Raw genomic sequence first — 20,651 nt, forward strand, 5'->3', positions numbered from 1 at the left:
CTCTATTATTTCTGTAACTTCTCAGTAAATCTGAAATTATTTCAAAATGCAAGGCTAAAAAAATTAAAAGGACAGATGTTTGAGAGAAAAAGTATCAGGCTGTCTATGCATGTACCACTTCTCATTAGTTTTTGCCTATTTTGGAGAGGATATTAATTGTAGTTTCTTTGATCTTATCTTCTGCTCCCTGCATTGTATGTTTCTTATGAATTTCTTTTTTTCTGTTTATTTTGTTCTCTCACTCTAGAGGTTTTCTTCTAACGTGGCTGCACGTCATAGTTAAGAGAGAGGTACTAAAATCCTAATGGGAAGTTCTTTGTGCATGGTTTGTCAGTGATCTTCACTTCAAGGATTTAAGAGACCAGCAAACTTTTTCTCTATGGTAGAAAGCATGCTTGGATTAGAATCCTGGATCTGCCACTTACTCAACTATGCTACTGTGGGCAAGTTACTTTTTAAGCTTAAAGTGATCAAAGTTAACACTGCCAGTAATTAGACATATTGGCATCTCATATCCCCTGATATGACACACTGATAAGGGCATATCACCTCTGTGATATTATTGTCCCAAATTCATAACCTTTATCTAATTAAGAGAAAACATAGGCCAAACTCAAAAGTGAAGAGTGTTCTACAAAATAACTAATCAGTATTTAAAAAAAGAATCAAGGTCATGAAAGACAATAAAAGACTATGTAAATGTCACAGATTGGTGGAGAATAAGGAGACATGAAAAATTAATGTAGGATCTTAGATTAGATCCTAGAACAGAAAAAGAACATAAGTGAAAAAAATGGTGAAGTTTGTAGTTCACTTAATAGGTCTGTAGTTTACTTAACAGTACTTTATGAATGCTAATTTCTTGGTTTTGCTAATTGTTTCGATTATGTAAGCTGTTAAAATTAGAAATTGAGTGAAGAGATACATGAACTCTATGTATTATTTTTACAACCTTTCTGTAAGTGTAAAATTATTTTAAAATAAAATGTTAAAAAATAGGTTAAAAGGCCAAGGACGTTTGGTGGGATGGGATGATGGGGGAAAGATAACTGCCAGAATATCTATGCATGGGTTGCCTCTTATTAATTTTGCTTGAGGCATGATGAATCCTTTTTTGATTTGTAAATTCAAGTCACAGTGTTTTTGATTTTGTTTTGCTGTTAAAATTTCTGCACATTCTTTCTGTTCCATTTATTCTGTATTCTTTTCTTGAGAATTACTATTTTTTGGTTGGACCTGTCTCTCTGCTCTCTCTATTCTAGCATTTTATCTCATCATTTAATCTTTCATGTTATTTTCTTTTACATTCTGGAAGAATTAAAAATATCCTTTTCTATGAAGGATTTCATTTTCTTTTGTGACTACTGGTCCTTTATGACAAAGGCAAATATGATTCTTTCCATCATGTCAATAGTTTTCGGGCAGTATTTTCTTACACTAGCCAGCAACCATTTCATTTTTCCTGTTTTTCAGTTTGCAATTGTTTCTTAAAGATCTGTTACTGAGAACATGGGATATATCTTAAAAATTGTATTTAATTTCCTCTCATACATACGTTCTTATACATATATACATATTTATACTATTCATCCTTGCCTTCAATGTAGTGCCATATTCAATTTTTTTTCACAGAATCCATATAATATATACTTTTCTGTTTACTCATCCTTGAATGGGGATCTACCCATGACAATTAGAATTGGTGTCATGAACACTTGATTCTCCTTACTGTCCTTACATCAAAAAGGAGGCTTGGTAGACACAGAACCTACACAATTTCTAATGTCTAAGTGGGTGAGCATTTTTTGCTCCTCCTGCCTAGTTCTTTATGAGTAAAAAACTTATTCTAGAGAATCTGAGGCTGTCTATTGTTTGACTATATATAGCATACATGAAAATTTATACCCTCCTTATATATTCAGAGCTTTTCCTGCCTCTGCCCTCTAGATTACATTGCTTTATACTTGTCCTTCCTAGGTTTTTCAGAATACAAGACAATTTTAGTCTCTAAATTGATTCATAAGAAGTATTAATGATACTCAAGTGAGGAAATGGTTGGGAAAAAGATACTGGTAGTGGAATGTTTTTGTAAAGTAGATATAGTTGCTAATTTTTAGGTAAGTGCATGCTCTGGGCCTCTGAACTAGAAGTAGATAGTGGTAGTAGTTCAGATCCCTCTCCAATTTACTTCTGAATAATACTTTGTAGACCATTAGTTGTGTTTTTCATGTAAGTCCAATCAGTACTTTAATTAGAAGAAATTCCTTATAGCCTGGGCAAGTGGGTAAAGATGATCCTTAATAGCCATATGTTTTCATCGATTGTTAGTAGACATGGGAGTTAAATGAAATACACATTGAACTTAATCCATATAAGAACAATTTTAGTAGATGCTTATATTAATGCAAAAATGTAAAAACACTGTAAGAAAACCAAAACACTTTAGAATTCTCCACTTATACCCTTCATACCTTGGGATTTGATATTTATCTTAGAAACATAATAGTTCATATACCCAGAAACACAGATTTTCCTTTTGTTCCTTCCTAGTCTAGTTCAGTGGGATAATGTTGACATTATGTGGTTTTGCTTTTTTTGACTTTAAAACTTAATTCTCTTTTATTTCTTTTTTAAAATTAGAGATGGGGTCTCGCCATATTGCCAGGCTGGCCTCAAACTCCTGGCTCAAGTGATCCTCCTGCCTTGGCCTCCCAAAGTGCTGGGGTTCAGGTGTGAGTTACCACACCTGGCCTAAAACTTGATTCTGTATAAGATGTTACTGCTGAATTAGGGAATGATGGCCCTAATTAGTATCATATTAATCTAGTTACCTCTATATTGGTCTGTTTTGTATTTATTCATTTTTGTATTTGATTTGACAGAGTATGTAGGCTGTGGCTTACAGTCAATGAGTAGTTTCTGGTAAACAGTACTTCACAGCAGTTAGACTTGTGCTTCGAACTCTGCATAAGGTTTCTATTTTATGGAATAGATTTGTTGCTTCAAGATAATTTTGACATTTGAAATTCCTACTTTGGGATATTCTCAATTAACATTCATAAAGTTATAATCATTAGAGCTTTAAAAATGAGTTTTACGCTTATGAAAACAACAACTCCTCCAAAGAATATTTCCACCTTTCTATTTGAAAAGTCACCAAGATTTTTGGTACTAGAGAAAATTTGCATTGGAAGTAAAAAAAGGCTAATGTTTCAAATGTCATTCACTAATATTTTAATATTAGTAATATGTTCTAGAAAAAGATTGTTTCATAATGTAGAACAACATTTGTATATTAAGATTTCCATGTTATAATACAAATGCACTGTAAATAAAAATAGATAATTTGCCACATAGTAATACATGCATATTAAAGCATTTCTACAGCATTATATAGTTCTAGAAAACTACAGAAGTGGTTTTGCAGTTTCTGTCTCTGAGTAGGGTATCGTTTTGTATTGAGGGCCACTAAGTCACCTAAAGAAAAATATTGAGTATAAAATGCATAGAACATTTAATCTTAAAAAATAAAAATGAGAAACACAAAATTCTACATAACTATCTTGTGCTCCAGTTTTGACTTTGGAAGTCTATTTTTTTCCATCTCTAACAAAAGAGGAATTGGTAATTTTTTTTTTTTTTAATTTTAGAGATATACATGGTCTCACTCTGTTGCCCAAACTAGAATGCAGTGGCGTGATCATAGCTCACTGTAACCTTGAACCTTTGGGCTCAAGTGATCATCCTGCTTCAGCCTCCTGAGTAGTTAGCACTATAGGGGTGCACCACCATGCCCAGATAGTTTTTAAAATTTTTATTTTGTAGAGGCAGGGTCTCACTATGCTCTCAAACTCCTGGCTTCAAGCAATCCTCCTACCTTGGCCTCCCAAAGTGCTGGGATTACAGGCATGAGCCACCACACTTGGCCAGAATTGGTAATCTTTATATGACTATATTAATGAGTAAGATACCAGTTTCTCCGTACAATTTCTGATGTTACCTACTCACAGATCTAAGAACATTTAGAGAAATATATACTCTTAAACTAGAAGAATTAAATTTTAAGAATGTTTAACATTAACATCCTTTGGAAATTTTTCCTATCCAAATACCACCCACCACTCCATCCTCTATTCAAATTATTCAATTTGTATAATTGTATAAATTACACAATTTCCATCACTTGTGATATAGCCCTCTCTCAGTAACTGAAAATAACTGTCACTTACATAATATGGCATAGCAACATCAGCCATTTCTGCAAAAGTATATTTGGAATAAATGTTAATGACAGAAGAAGTCTGTTTTAGAAGATTTTCTAACAATACTAAAAATGAAGCCTCTATAAGTAATGTTTAGTAACACTATAGGTTTTGACAATATGTCAAAATTATGGTTTTATTTCATGTTTGGTGTATAGCGATAAAGCCAATGAAGGGATGCAGTGAGTGGTAATGGCAGTGAGTGGTAATGGGGTGAAGGGACACGAGAAGATCAGGAGGCTCCTTAAAGTAGACTGTCTTGGTATTGAGTTCAACACATAGGATGGGCCAGAACATAAATATGAGTGTGAAATAGCTAATATCCATTATTTTAATGCAAAGACTACGCCTACCTTCCTCACCAAAGTACACTGTATGCAGGATTCATATTACCATCTTAACAGTTGATCAGTCTGTGGCTCTTTACTGCAGATAAAGTTCATTTCCTTAAAGGGATGATGCAAGAGTTTCACCAAGAAACTTGTTCATAAGGGAATAGGAAGAATTCCCTGTACATAGTAGATAGTCAAAATATATTGAGTATGTACATGGGTATAACTAGATTATCATTCTTTGGCCTGAATATGACTAAGGAGGCATGAACATGATTCCCAAACTGGAAAAGGAGATCATTAATTGTTTTTACCTCCCCATAAATGTCACATGTCATCAACATAGATAATAAAAATCAGAGTACTGTATATTAAATATCTAGAATAGGCAAATTCATATAGATAGAAAGTAAATTAGAGGTTACCAGGGACTAGTGGTTGAGAGGAAGCACATAGGAAGAGTTATTGCTTAATGGGTGCAGAGTTTCAACTTGGGGTGAGGAAAAGGTTTGGAAACAATGGTGATGGTTGCATAGCATTGTGAATGTAATTAATGCCACTGAATTGTACACTTAACAATGGTTGAAATAGAAAATTTTTAAGTTGCATATGTTACCACAATAAATAAAAAAATGTTAATAGTTAATTTAGAATTATATTTCCTTCACATGAAAGAGTTTGCTAATTCTGTACTTCTGATCACAAGTGTGATGTAAATATCCAAAACTGTTCCTTTCTGGAAGAGAAAGTTGGAAAACTTGAAATACAATGGAAGAAAAACAAAGTAAAAAGTCAAAACAAACTTCTTACTTTAATTGGTTCAGGCTGCATCACAGGCGCAGGCATAGTGATGGCACTTGGAGCATAAACCTGGTGATATGTTGCTTGAACTCCATGATCAGAATAAGGCTATTACAAAAAAAGAGTGAAAAAATATCACCTTTCATCTATTAATTCTTAATATTTACTCAGCATTTACAATATACTAATCATCTAGCTATACAATGTAGAAACAGTTAAAAACACATGCCCTTATGTTTAATTAACTTATAATCTGATGAGTTAATATAATGAATTAACTTATAATCTGATGAGGGAAATAGACAGTAGTCAGAATGATCATAAATCCTATAGACACGTATAGGGATACAACAGGCAAGGGAAGAGATTATGTAAATGCAGTTATGGCTTGTCCAGCAGATGGTGGTACCATTCATTGGAATACAGAATACAAGGAAAGCTTAATATTCATGTAATTGTGTGTAAGGGGTTGGAGAGCAGGAGTTAGGTTTGTGATATACAAAATTTGTGGTATTTGTAGGAATTCTAGTAGACGTATACTGTTGATAGATGTGGCTCTAGACCAGGACTGTCAAATAGAAATATAATGTGAGCTACATATGTTATTTAAAATTTTCCCATTGTCATGTTAGAAAAATAAAAAATGGTAGAATTAATTTTTAGTAATGCCTTTTATTTAAACTAATACATATTAAATATTATCATATAAAAGTACAATCAATATAAACATTACCAAGATGTTTTACATTCTTTTTTCTTTTTTTTTTTGAGATGGAGTCTTGCTGTCTTCCAGGCTGGAGTGCAGTGGTGCGATCTCGGCTCACTGCAAGCTCCGCCTCCCGGGTTCACACCATTCTCCTGCCTCAGCCTCCTAAGTAGCTGGGACTACAGGCACCGCCACTATGCCTGGCTAATTTTTTGTATTTTTAGTAGAGATGGGGTTTCACCGTGTTAGCCAGGATGGTCTTGATCTCCTGACCTCGTGATCCACCCGCCTCGGCCTCCCAAAATGCTGGGATTACAGGCGTGAGCCACTGCGCCCAGCTACATTCTTTTTTCACACTGTGTCTTCAAAACCCAGTATGTATTTTACACTTAGGGGACATCTCAATTCGGTCTTACCACATTTCAAGTGCTCAATTGCCACATGTGGCTAGTGGCTATTGTAGTGGATAGTGCAGTCTAAAACTCAGGAGTGAGACGGGGGCTAGATATATGGCTATGGATGATAACATCAGAGTGAGTACATGTGGTGAAAGAATGGAGAATCAAATATGAAATCTGCTTATAAAAGAAAACAAAAGGAGGTAAAAGGATTGCCAGAAGAGAGTAGTATCATGGAAACCAAGGGTAGGAAGAGTTTTAGGGAGTAGGTACAATGTCTCTGAGAGGTCAAATAAGATTAAAAAGAAAGGAAAGTTTGTGTCAGTTAGGAAGTCATTGAGGACCTTTACCCAAGGCAGCTTCAGCAGAAAGGTAATGAAGTAGACTTCAGCAGGTGAGGAGTGAATGGGTAGTGAAGTAGCAGAAATTCTGAATGTAGACTACTTTTTCAAGAAACTTGGCTTTGGAAGGTAGCAGAAAATTAGGGAAGTGGTGGGAGTGTGTGTCACAGGATAATATTGCCTCTTACAAGGTGCTGGGCACTATACAAAGAACTTTGTATACCATCTCTCTAGTCTTTACATCAATCCTGCAAAATAGTTTTTCCTGATGTCCTCATTTTATAAATAAGGAAATTATGAAAGCAAGACCATGAAGGGTTAAGCAATTCCTCAAAGTAACACAGTTAGTAAGTCGTGAAGCTGTAAACCAATGGAGAGAAGAAGACTTCAAATACAAGAGAGAAAAAGAACAGTAGATGGAATGAGGTCCCTGAGGAGGAGGGAACTGATAGCATCTAGATCGCAAGAGGTAGAAATAACCTTGGACAAGACTGAAAGTCACTAAATAAATATAAGAAGTTAAGGATGAGTTAGGATACAGGTAAGTTTGTGTTTCGGGGGTTGGAGGCTGAGTTGGTTTTCACAAATTGGTTCTTACTTACTCTGCAAAAGAGAAGGCAAAGTTATATTCTCAGAATGACATGGGCAGGCGTTGGAGTGGGTACAATCTGGTAGTACTGAGGGCTTGGCAAAGGTTTAAAATAATCATTGAAATAAGTGAGTGAAGACGGTCACTTTTTTTTTTTTTAAAAAAAAAGAAATTTGACTATAACGCTCACAAGAAAAGTCATGAAGTTCTTAATTTTAGGGAAAAAAACACTTCAACTGTAAACCATCCCACTCTATTCATTAAGTTATATATTAGTCAGACTATACCCTCTACTAGAAACAATATCAAAACAAAAACATACAAATATTTTGTATGGAAATACCATACAAAGTACAAGTTATAAGATAATGATGAGCAATATTTTCAGAAAAGCTTTATTAGATTTCATTAAATAGTGCATATATTCTGATGGTAAGTATCTGATATCAGATATTAAAAATATGATTTAATGCCAAAAGAGATTCTGACAAAAAATCAAATGTAAAAGCATTCTTATCTCACTACCTGCTCCTGGCAAACCAGAAAACAACAAAAAGAACAAAATATAGATTTTTAAAATGCCATCATCAATTAAAGAAGAAAATGCCTATGATGCCCAAACCATACACAATGTAGAATGTCTGCCAAGTGCTGTGCAAGTTGCACCAACATAAGGGAGGATTCTGAAGTCTCCTCAGTCATGAGAAAGGATGACGATTTCCCTAGAGGTCGATGTTCTGGAAAACCTCAAAGATACTTTAGAGTCTTGAGTGCAGAAGTATGTATTGGTCAGGGTGAGGTAGAAGCACAAAATATTTCCACAGAGATCCTATTAATAATTAGGATAATAATTAATAATAATTAATAATCCTGACTTAACAGGGGAGGTAGAATTGATGGAGAAATCATGTTTATACAATTTTTCTTGTCTACTATCTAGCCTTTTACCTGAGGAATACTGCTGGAGGTGAAGCAGGGAGAAAGTGGGAAAGGAAGTAGCAATTGCCACATCCCAATACAGAACCCCTATGATAAAAAGGGCTTTAAAAGGAACAAAAATGATCTCTGGCAAGGATGTGGAGGAAAGGGAATCCCTGTACACTGCTGGTGGGAATGTAAATTAGTATGGCCATTTTGGAAAACAGTAGGGTGGTTTCTCAGAAAATTAAAAATACTATCATATGATCTAGAAATCACACTACTGTGTATATATATCCAAAGGAAATGAAGTCAGTATGTTAAAAAGATATCTCCATTTCCATGTTCACTCCAGCATTATTTATAATAGTCAAGATGTGGAATCAACCTTAGCGTCTATCAATCAGTGAATGGATAAAGAAAATGTAGTATCTATATACACAATGGAATACTGTTCAGCCTTAACAAAGAAGTAGATCCTGTCATTTATGACAACATGGATGAACTTGGAGGACATTATGCTAAGTGAAATAAGCCAAGCACAGAAAGACAAATACTACATGATTTCACTTATATGCAGAACGTGAAAAAGTCGAACTCATAGAAGCAGAGAAGGCCAGGCGCGGTGGCTCACGCCTGTAATCCCAGCACTTTTGGAGGCCGAGGCAGGCAGATCACGAGGTCAAGAAATCGAGACCATCCTGGCCAACATGGTGAAACCCCGTCTCTACTAAAAATATAAAAATTAGCCGGGCGTGGTAGTGTGCGCCTGTAGTTCCAGCTATTTGGGAGGCTGGGACAGGGGGATCGCTTGAACCCGGGAGGCAGAGGCTGCAATGAGCTGAGATCGTGCCACTGCACTCCAACCTGGTGACAGAGTGAGACTCTGTCTCAACAAAAAAAAAAAAAAAAAAGAAGCAGAGAGAAGAATGGTGGTTGCCAGGGGCTGGGGAGGGGGAGTGAGATGGGAGATGTTGGTCAAAGGTTAAAGAGTTTCAGTCCTAAAGGAAGAATATGCTCTGGAGATCTACTGTATAGCATGACTGTAGTTAATAATAACATATATACTTGAAAATTGCTAAGACTTAAAGTACCTTAAATGTTCTCATCACAAACAAAAAAAGGATAACCATGTGAGGTGATGGATTAGCTTGACTGGGGTAATCATTTCACAGTGTGTACACATATCCAACCATCATGCTATACACTGCAAATGTATACCATTTGTCGTTAGTTACAATTTAGTAAAGCTGAGGATAACAAGAAAAAAGCAACCATAAAAAAATAGGTGGGGCAGGCCAGGCGCAGTGGCTCACACCTGTAATCCCAGCACTTTGGAAGGCCGAGGCGGGCAGATCATGAGGTCAGGAGATCGAGACCATCCTGGCTAACACAGTGAAACCCCATCTCTACTAAAAATACAAAAAATTAGACAGACTTGGTGGCACACGCCTGTAGTCCCAGATACTTGGGAGGCTGAGTAAGGAGAATCGCTTGAACCCAGGAGGCAGGGGTTGCAGTGAGCCGAGATGGCACCACTGTACTCCAGCCTGGGCGACAGAGCGAGACTCGGTCTCAAAAAAAAAAAAAAAAAGTGGGGCATGAAACAAACAATAAAGAAATCCTAGTAAAAGTATTGATAGTAAATCTTAAGATCCAACTGTGGAAATTATTGTTTCAGAACAAAATTATAATATTAAAAAAGTAATAAAACAATGTACTTAAACTGGGAGGTAAATGCTAATTTCTTAATCTTTCACCACACTGATTTAAAACATACCATGCACATGGTACTGGTACAAAAACAGACACAGACCAATGGAACAGGATAGAGAACTCAAATAAGACCACATATTTACAACCATCTGATTTTCAACAAACTTGACAAAAACAAGCAACGGGGAAAGGATTCCCTGTTTAATAAATGGTGCTGGGGAGGTCCAGGGCAAGATGGCCAAATAGGACCAGCTCTGGTCTGCAGCTTCCAGTGAGAACAATATAGAAGGCAGGTGATTTCTGCATTTCCAACTGAGGTACCCAGCTCATCTCACTGGGACTGGTTAGACAGTGGGTGCAGCCCACGGAGGGTGAGCAGAAGCAGGGTGGGGCATCACCTCACCAGGGAAGCACAAGGGATTGGGGAAATCCCTTCTCCAGCCAAGGGAAGCCATGAGGGACAGTGATATCTGGCCCAGATACTACGCTTTTCCCATGGCTTTTGCACCCGCAGACCAGGAGATCCCCTCGGGTGCCTACACCACCAGGGCCCTGGGTTTCAAGCACAAAAGTGGGTGCCCATTTGGGCAGACACTGAGCTAGCTACAGGGTTTTTTTTGTTCATACCCCAGTGGCACCTGGAACCCCAGAGAGACAGAACCATTCACTCTCCTGGAAAGGGAGGTGAAGCCAGGAGCCAAGTGGTCTTGCTCAGTGGATCCCACTTCCATGGAGCCCAGCAAGCTAAGACCCACTGGCTTGAAATTCTCGCTGCCAGCACAGCTGTCTGAAGTCAACCTGGGATGCTCAAGCTTGGTCAGGGGTAGGGGCATCTGCCATTACTGAGGCTTGAGTAAGTGGTTTTCCACTCACAGTGTAAATAAAGCCGCTGGGAAGTTCGGACTGGGCAGAGCCCACCTCAGCACCGCAAAGCCACTGTAGCCAGACTGCCTCTCTAGATTCCTTCTCTCTGGGCAGGGCATCTCTGAAAGAAAGGCAGCAGCCCCAGTCAGGGGCTTATAGATAAAACTCCCATCTCCCTGGGACAAAACACCTGGGGGAAGGGGCAGCTGTGGGTGCAGCTTCAGCAGACTTAAATATTCCTGCCTCCCGGCTCTGAAGAGAGCAATAGATCTCCCAGCACAGTGCTTGAGCTCTGCTAAGGGACAGAATGCCTCCTCAAGTGAGTCCCTGACACCTGTGCCTCCTGACTGGGAGACACTTCCTAGTAGGGGTTGACAGACATCTCATACAGGAGAGCTCCAGTTGGCATCTGGCGGGTGTCTCTCTGGGACGAAGCTTCCAGAGGAAGGAGCAGGCAGCAATCTTTGCTGTTCTGCAGCTTCCGCTGGTGATACCCAGGCAAACAGGGTCTGGGGTGGATCTCCAGCAAACTCCTGCAGACCTGCAGCAGAGAGGCCTGACTCTTAGAAGGAAAACTAACAAACAGAAAGAAGATAATAAATAACTATATTAGAGCAGAACTGAGGGAGATAGAGACACGAAAAACCCTTCAAAAAAAATCAATGAATCCAAGAGCTGGTTTTTTGAAAAGATTAACAAAATAGACCACTAGCCAGACTGATAAAGAAGAAAAGAGAGAAGAATCAAACAGACACAGTAAAAAATGATAAAAGGGATATCACCACTGATCCCACAGAAATACAAACTACCATCAGAGAATACTATGAACATCTCTACACAAATAAACTCGAAAATCAAAAGAAATGGATAAATTTCTGGACACATACACCTTCCCAAGACTAAACCAGGAAGAAGTCGAATCCCTGAATAGGCCAGTAACAAGTTCTGAAATTAAGGCAGTAATTAATAGCCTACTAAACAAAAAAAGTCCAGGACCAGACAGATTCACAGCTGAATTCTACCAGAGGTACAAAGAGGAGCTAGTACCATTCCTTCTGAAACTATTCCAAATAATAGAAAAAGAGGGACTCCTTCCTAACTTATTTTGTGAGGCCAGCATCATCCTGATACCAAAACCTGTCAGAAACCAACAAATAAAAGAAAATTTCAGGCCAATATCCCTGATGAACATCGAAGCAAAAATCCTCAACAAAATACTGGCAAACCAAATCCAGCAGCACATAAAAAATCTTATCCAGCACCATCAAGTTGGCTTCATCCCTGGGATGCAAGGCTGGTTCAATATATGCAAATCAGTAAATGTAACCCATCACATAAACAGAACCGACGACAAAAACCATATGATTATCTCAATAGACGCAGAAAAGGCCTTCAAAAAAATTCAACACCCTTTCATGCTAAAAACACTTAATAAACTAAGTATTGATGGAACATATCTCAAAATAATAAGAGCTATTTATGACAAACCAATAGCCAATATCATACTGAACGGGCAAAAGCTGGAAGCATTCCCTTGAAAATCGGCACAAGACAAGGATGCCCTCTCTCATCACTCCTATTCAACACAGTATTGGAAGTTCTGGCTAGGGCAATCGGGCAAGAGAAAGAAATAAAGGGTATTCAAATAGGAAGACAGGAAGTCAAACTGTCTCTGTTTGCAGATGACATGATTGTATATTTAGAAAACCCCATCATCTCAGCCCCAAAACTCCTTAAACTGATAAGAAACTTCAGTAAAGTCTCAGCATACAAAATCAATGTGCAAAAATCACAAGCATTCAGCATTCCTATACTCCAATAATAGACAGAGAACCAAATCATGAGCAAACTCCCATTCACAATTGCTACAAAGAGAATAAAGTAGCTAGGAATACAACTTACAAGGGATGTGAAGGACCTCTTCAAGGAGAACTACAAACCACTGTTCAAGGAAATACGAGAGGACACAATCAAATGGAAAAACATTCCATGCTCATGGGTAGGAAGAATCAATATTGTGAAAATGGCCATACTGCCCAAAGTAATTTATAGATTCAATGCTATTCCCATCAAGCTACCAATGACTTTCTTCACAGAATTAGAAAAAACTAGTTTAAATTTCATATGGAACCAAAAAAGAGCCCATATAACCAAGACAATCCTAAGCGAAAAGAACAAAGCTGGAGGCATCACGCTACCTGACTTCAAACTACAAGGCTACACTAACCAAAACACCATGGTACTGGTACCAAAACAGATATATAGACCAATGGAACAGAACAGAGACCTCAGAAATAACATCACACATCTACAACTATCTGATCTTTGACAAACCTGACTAAAACAAGCAATGGGGAAAGGATTCCCTATTTAATAAATGGTGTTGAGAAAACTGGCTAGCCATATGCAAAAAACTGAAACTGGACCTCTTCCTTACACCTTATACAAAAATTAACTCAAGATGGATTAATGACTTAAACGTAAGAACTAAAACCATAAAAACCCTAGAAGAAAACCTAGGTAATACCATTCAGGACATAGGCATGACTAAAACACTAAAAGTAATGGCAACAAAAGCCAAAATTGACAAATGGGATCTAATTAAACTAAAGAGCTTCTGCATAGCAAAAGAAACTATCATCAGAGTGAACAGGCAACCTACAGAATGGGAGAAAATTTTTGCCATCTATCCATCTGACAATAGGCTAATATCTAGAATCTACACAGAACTTAAACAAATTTACAAGAAAAAAACAACCCCATAAAAAAGTGGGTGAAGGATATGAACAGACACTTCTCAAAAGAAGATATTTATGTGGCCAACAAACATATGAAAAAAAGCTCATCATCACTGGTCATTAGAGAAATGCAAATCAAAAGCACAATGAGATACCATCCCATGCCAATTACAATGGTGATCACTAAAAAGTCAGGAAACAACAGATGCTGGAGAGGATGTGGAGAAATAGGCAAGCTTTAACATTGTTGGTGGGAGTGTAAATTAATTCAACCATTGTGGAAGACAGTGTGGCGATTCCTCAAGGATCTAGAACCAGAAATACCATTTGACCCAGCAATCCCATTACTGGGTATATATTGAAAAGTTTATAAATCTTTCTTCTATAAAGACACATGCACATGTATGTTTATTGCAGCACTATTTACGATAGCAAAGACTTGGAACCAACCCAAATGCCTATCAATGATAGACTAAAGAAAATGTGGCACATATACACCATGGAATACTATGCAGCCATAAAAAAGAATGAGTTCATGTCCTTTGCAGGGACATGGATGAAGCTGGAAACCATCATTCTCAGCAAACTAACACAGGAACAGAAAACCAAACACTGCATGTTCTCACTCATAAGTGAGAGTTGAACAATGAGAACACATGGACATAGGGAGGGGAACATCACACACCAGGGCCTGTCAGGGGGTCGGGGGCAAGGGGAGGGATAGCATTAGGAGAAATACCTAATGTACATGATGGGCTGATGGGTGCAGTAAACCACCATGGCACATGTATACCTATGTAACAAACCTGCACGTTCTGCATATGTATCCCAGAATGTAAAGTATAATAAAAAAAAATGGTCCTGGGAAAACTGTCTAGCCATATATAGAAAATTGAAACTGGACCCCTTCCTTACACCTTATACAAAAATTAACTCAAGATGGATTAAAGACTTAAATGTAAAACCCAAAACTATAGAAACCATAGAAGGGCTGGGTGCAGTGGCTCATACTGTAATCCCAGCACTTTGGGAGGCCGAGGCGGGTGGATCATGAGGTCAGGAGCTCGAGACCATCCTGGCTAACACGGTGAAACCCCGTCTCTACTAAAAATATGAAAACATTAGCCAGCTGGGCATGGTGGCGCGTGCCTGTAGTCCCAGCTACTCAGGAGGCTGAGGCAGGAGAATCACTCGAACCTGGGAGGTGGAGGTTGCAGTGAGCTGAGATCATGCCATTGCACTCTAGCCTGGGTGACGGAGCGAGACTCCGTCTCAAAAAACAAAACAAAAAACAAACAAAAAAACCCCAAAAAACCAAAACAAACACACACACACACACACACACTCACACACACATGCAAACCACAGAAGAAAATATAGGCAATACCATTCATTCAGGACACAGGCACAGGCAAAGACTTCATGATGAAAACATCAAAAGCAATTGCAACTAAAGCAAAAATTGACAAATGGGATTTAATTAACTAAAGAGCTTCTGCTCAGCAAAAGAAACTATCATCAGAGTCAATAGACAACCTATAGAATGGGAGAAAATTTTTGCAATCTATCCATCTGACAAAAGTCCAATATCCAGAATGTACAAGGAACTTAAACAAATTCACAAGAAAAAAACAAAGAACCTCATTAAAAAGTCGGCAAAAGACACGAACAGACACTTCTCAAAAGAAGACATTTATCCAGCCAACAAACATAAAAAAAGCTCAGCATCACTGATCATTGGAGAAATGCTAATCAGCCACAATGAGATACCATCTCACACCAGTCAGAATGGCGATTATTAAAAAGTCAAGGAACAACAGATGCTGGTGAGGCTGTGGAGAAATAGGAACGCTTTTTTACACTGTTAGTGGAAATGTAAATTAGTTCAACCATTGTGGAAGACAATGTGGTGATTCCTCAAAGACCTAGAGGCAGAAATACCATTTGACCCAGCAATCCCATTACTGGGTATATACCCAAAGAATATAAATCATTCTATTATAAAGATACATGCATGTGTATGTTCATTGCAGCACTATTCACAATAGCAAAGACATGGAATCAACACAAATGCTCATCTGTGATAGACTTGATAAAGAAAATGTGGTACATATACATCATGGAATGCTATGCAGCCATAAAAAGGAAAGAGATCATGTCCTTTGCTGGGACATGGATGGAGCTGGAAGCCATTATCCTCAGCAAACTAACACAGGAACAGAAAACCAAACACTTCACGTTCTCACTTGTAAGTGGGAGCTGAACAATGAGAAACACATGGACACAGGGAGGGGAACAACACACACTGGGACGTGTCGGGGGCTGGGGAAGGGAGAGCATCAGGAAAAATAGCTAATGCATGCCAGGCTTAACACCTAGGTGATGGGTTGATAGATGCAGCAAACCAACATGGCACAGGTTTACCTATGTAATAAACCTGCGCATCCTACACATATATACTGGAACTTAAAATAATATAAAATAAAAAAATATAAAATAAAACATACCATGCACAGTTCCTGGCACACAGATGGTGAAGCTATAAGTAATGGATCAGAAATATAATTTAAAGATGCTGAAGAGGATATTAAAATTTGTAATTATAAATTTAATTTACATTTTTGTAGGAAGAATTTTTTTAAAGATTTTTCTTCTTCATCTTAATTATATGCTTTTGACTAATAGAATGTTAGTAACAATACAGATTGACAGGCAAAATGAGAATGCAGAGTATTTGGAATTTTACTATTTCAAAAAGATCAAATCAAAGATTAGCTTAGTGGAGTGAATGGTTGATTTGGGAAATGGTTCAGAACTAGTTAGTGAAAAAGTCTAAGATGATGCATTCTTAGATGTAAGAAAGGGGAAGAGATTTGAATAAATCAACAAAACAGAAGATGAAGCAGTTTCAATAAGGGTTGTGAACAAATTTAAAAAAGAGAAAAAGAAATAAATGTTAACATGAGGTAGTTATAGATCAATTACCTTAAGACTAATACATACCTCTGGAACTGAAGTTTCCATCAGAGACAGTGGAGGAGGAACACATCCACCATCCTGTGAAATTTCCACTGGTTGATAAATAACCTCAGAAGGTTGCAGGTATAAGAATGGAGCAGAAGAGGCAGGAGGCTAAAATACAAAACCATATTTCTAATTCAAATATGATTAGTTATTTCTGTTAAACCAAATGACTTAGCCAACAGATGAGAGAAGTATTTGTTTTTTATTTTACTAAATTTTTTTTTTAGGAATAGCACAGAAGTATCTCAGCAATGGATTAGAAACTGATCTGTTATAAATTCCAATTGTGTAGACGTAGTTAAAGAGTTTTATCATTGGTAAGCACTAAAACTTCTTAATGACTCAGAACCTCACATATAAATTCAGATAATAATTATGGTTATATTAATGTCACCAGTAAAGGTTGTGATAATGTAACCTATGGTATTTAAATTGACATAAATGCCTACTCTCAGCTCTGTGACTTCTAATGGAAGTGGGAAAATGTGAAACAATTTTTTGGTGAAGTACTATTTGTTACCAAAAGTTGGGAAATAGAATACTTATTTAGGAACAGAATAAAAACTGAAGCCAAATCCAAGTGAAGTTAGAAAAATGCTAAATTTTCAAATAACACTAATAGTAAAAAAGTGTAAGTTTTCATGTTTATGCAGTACACATTTATAAAATGCTTTCACTTATGCATTATCATTTGATATTCACAAAAATCATGTAAGGAAACTTACAAAGGTATAGTATCATTACATCCATTTTACAAATGAAGAAACTGAAAATGAACTGCCAAAAGAATAAGTTAATAAACAGAAGAAGAAGGTCTCAAATCTAAAAAACTTTAGTATTTATGCAGTCATCACAAGAATATAATGAAAGAAGGATTTAAAATTATATATTGAAAGTTAACATTTACCTGAGGAACACTCCACTGCCACTGTCCTGGTAAATACTGTGTAGTGGCCTAAAATTAAATAAAAGAAAAGAAAAACCCATTCTGATTATAAACAAGGGTTAAAACTAGGTATCTACAGGCAAAAATATGAAGTTGGACCCTCACACCATACACAAAAATTAACTAAAGCCATATACAAAAATTAACTCAAAATGGACCAGAGACTTAAATGTAAGAGCTAAAATTATACAACTCTTAGAAAAAAGCATAGGTGTAAATGCCTGTGACCTTGAATTAGGAAATGTTTTTAAAATTATGATTGCAAAAGCACAAACAACAAAGCAACAACAAAAAATAGTTAAATTAGATTTCATCAAAACTTTAAAAAACTTTTGTGCAAGTGAAAATACAACCCACAGGATGAGAGAAAACATGGAACTTATATCAAGAATGTATAAAGAACTCTTACAACTCAATAATCAAAAGACAAGTAACCCAACTTAAAAATAGATAAATGATATGAATAGACTTTTCTCCAAAGAAGATATACATATGGCCAATAAACACAAGAAATAATGCTCGACACCACTAGCCTTCAGGGAAATACAAATCAAAACCATAATACAACATCACTTCATACCTATTAGGATGGCTTTAATCAAAAAAGTAGATCATAAGTGTTGACGGTCATGTGGAGAAATTAGAACCCTCATAATCTGCTGGTGGGAATGTAAAATGGTGCAGCCCTTTGGGAAAATAAACACTTCCTTAAAAGGTTAAACAAAGTTACTGTTATGACCCAGCAATTCCACTCTAGTTACAAGACCTAAGAGAAATAAAAATATATGTTCACATAAAAATTTGTATGTGAATGTCCATCGCAGCATTATTTATAACAGTCAAAAAGTAGAAACAACTCAAGTGTCCATCATCTGATGAATGGATAAACAAAATGTGGTACAGTGTATCCATACAATGGGATATTATTTGAGAACGAAGTACTGAGATATGCCATGTCTCATTTATCATGACATAGATAAATCTTGAAATCATTATGCTAAATGAAAGAAGCCAGTCACAAAAGACCACATATTGTATGATTGTTTTTATAGGATATATCCAGAATAGGCAAATCTAGAAAAACAGGTAAGTAGATTACTGGTTGCCTAGCACTGGGATAAAGGGAAAAAGAAGACTCAACTTGTCTACTGTAGCACAAAAACAGCCATAGACAATAAGTAAACAAATGTGGCTGTGTTCCAATAATGTTTTATTTACAAAAACAGGCTGCTGGCTGGAGTTTGGTCTGCAAGCCATAGTTTGATGACCCTGCTATAGACCAAAATGATCTGGCATTATAGTTCACTTATCCCCAATTTCTCACTAAAGTTAACGAAGAGTGCTGGTTAACTGAAAGAGGATGTCATAATATATAATAAACCACAATATATTATTTACTTTAATATAAATTATGTTAAATATAATATAGCAAGAAACTGACATATGTTAACATTAAAAAACCAGCTTGCAGTCCAATACCTGTATCTTACTTTGGGAATTATTGCTAAAGACTTTTTAGATCTAAATGTTAGCCAGGGGAGCAAAACTGACCTCATCACATTTGGTAAAAGGAAGCAAAGAGTCCATCTTCTTGTATGACATTGTTTAGTTCCCTCGTAAAAAAAGAGAGGCATGATGTCAGCAAGATGGCTGACCAGAGATGCCTAGCATTCATTTTCCACTGGCTCCCCACCCCGCCACAAGAAAGGACTAAGGCAAAGAATAAACAGCTACAATTTGACAGGAGCATCAAAGGGAGAGTGCTGGAGTGCCGCAGGGGAGTGGAGACACACCTGTGGTAATTGCAAATCCAGGAGCGCAGCATGGAGCCACTCAGCCTCTGCAACCCCTTCTCTTCTGCTAGGATTGGTTCTGTCTGGAGTCCTGCAATTTCTTATTGCAGGGAAAAGGTAAGCAGAAGATCCCCACCAGCCTGCATTGCTACTGCAAACACCCACACTCCTTGCAACAGGAGAATCCCACAGTCTCACAGTTTGAAGAGCTGCTGGGAATTTGTGGTTGCATTGCCCCGAATTAGGAGTACAAAGTGTGTACTCCCCACCCCCTCAACCCCACTCTGTGAGCAAAGCTGCTGCAGCGTGACAGCATCTTGAGGCCATAGTCACCTCTAGGGGGCCAGTGGCTATTGCACGTCTCCAGTACTGGGGTTCCATTTTCATTCCGCCAAGTCCATACCAGTGGCTGAACACAACCTCAGCAGCATGGAACCTGAGGCTCAAGATTGGCTGTGATTCTGGTTCTGTACAATAGGGAAACCAACTTCTGTTGCCCTCACCTCCAGCTAGAGGAACAATCTGGCTAATCTGCCCAGGGTGAACCCACTCTTTAGCTGGTCAAACTGCTGCACTCCCCTGAGCAGGACAGGTCCTCAAGCCTCGTAGCAGCTGACATGCTGCCAGGATGGAATGGTTACACACCTGCATACAGGGCTGAGAAACAGCCCAGAGGTGCCTCATGCCCTGCAGACAAGCCCCTGACCTACCCTGTGCATGTAATTAGAGCCCAAGAAACAGCTCTGGGGACTGCCACTGGCAGAAATGTCCCCAGGGGAGTGGAGTGGCTGGGTGTCCATGCCTCAGGTCTAAGAAATGGCCTCGTGCCCACCTCTCCAGAAGACACATCCCCAGGACAGCCGAACAGCCTGGAGAGCCTGTGTCCCAGGCCTAAAAAGCATCCCCATAGGCTGCTTCCAGTGGGCATGATCCCAGGCCAACCAATAGCCCTGTGCCTGCATTCTGGGCCTATGGAACAGCCCTCACAGAAACGTTTCCAGGCCGGGTGATCCACGCTGTGCCTATGTCCCAGACTTGAGAAATAGCTCCATGGGCCACCCCCAGCAGACATGCCCCTAGGCCAGGTGAGCAGTTGTGCACCTGCATCCTGAGCCAGAGGAACAGCCCCTGACAAACATGTCCCTAGCCGACTGAACAGCCATGCAGCTGTATTCCAGGCCTGAGAAACAGTCCCATGGGCTGTCCCCAGCAGATGCACCCCC

General features: G+C 38.1%; 1 protein-coding gene across 5 annotated transcripts in view; it reads right to left on the reverse strand.

Moving 5' to 3' along the window:
- The window catches only part of BOLL (boule homolog, RNA binding protein), a 63,219-nt gene that overhangs the window by 15,563 nt on the left and 27,005 nt on the right, over positions 1–20,651 (reverse strand). For 2 of the 5 annotated variants that reach the window (XM_002812705.5, XM_002812706.5), the window contains exons 8-10: positions 17,597–17,644; positions 16,669–16,797; positions 5,405–5,503 (exon numbers count right to left, since the gene is read on the reverse strand). In XM_002812705.5, coding sequence (XP_002812751.1) covers positions 5,405–5,503; positions 16,669–16,797; positions 17,597–17,644 — 276 coding nt within the window. Of the gene's footprint in view, positions 1–3,356; positions 3,478–5,404; positions 5,504–16,172; positions 16,205–16,668; positions 16,798–17,596; positions 17,645–20,651 lie in introns of those variants that run through there. The other 3 variants (XM_054549632.2, XM_054549633.2, XM_054549634.2) reach the window with 3 other exon arrangements.

The sequence above is a fragment of the Pongo abelii genome, chromosome 11 (genome assembly GCF_028885655.2).
Source record: "Pongo abelii isolate AG06213 chromosome 11, NHGRI_mPonAbe1-v2.0_pri, whole genome shotgun sequence".
NCBI classification, from domain to species: Eukaryota; Metazoa; Chordata; class Mammalia; order Primates; family Hominidae; genus Pongo; species Pongo abelii.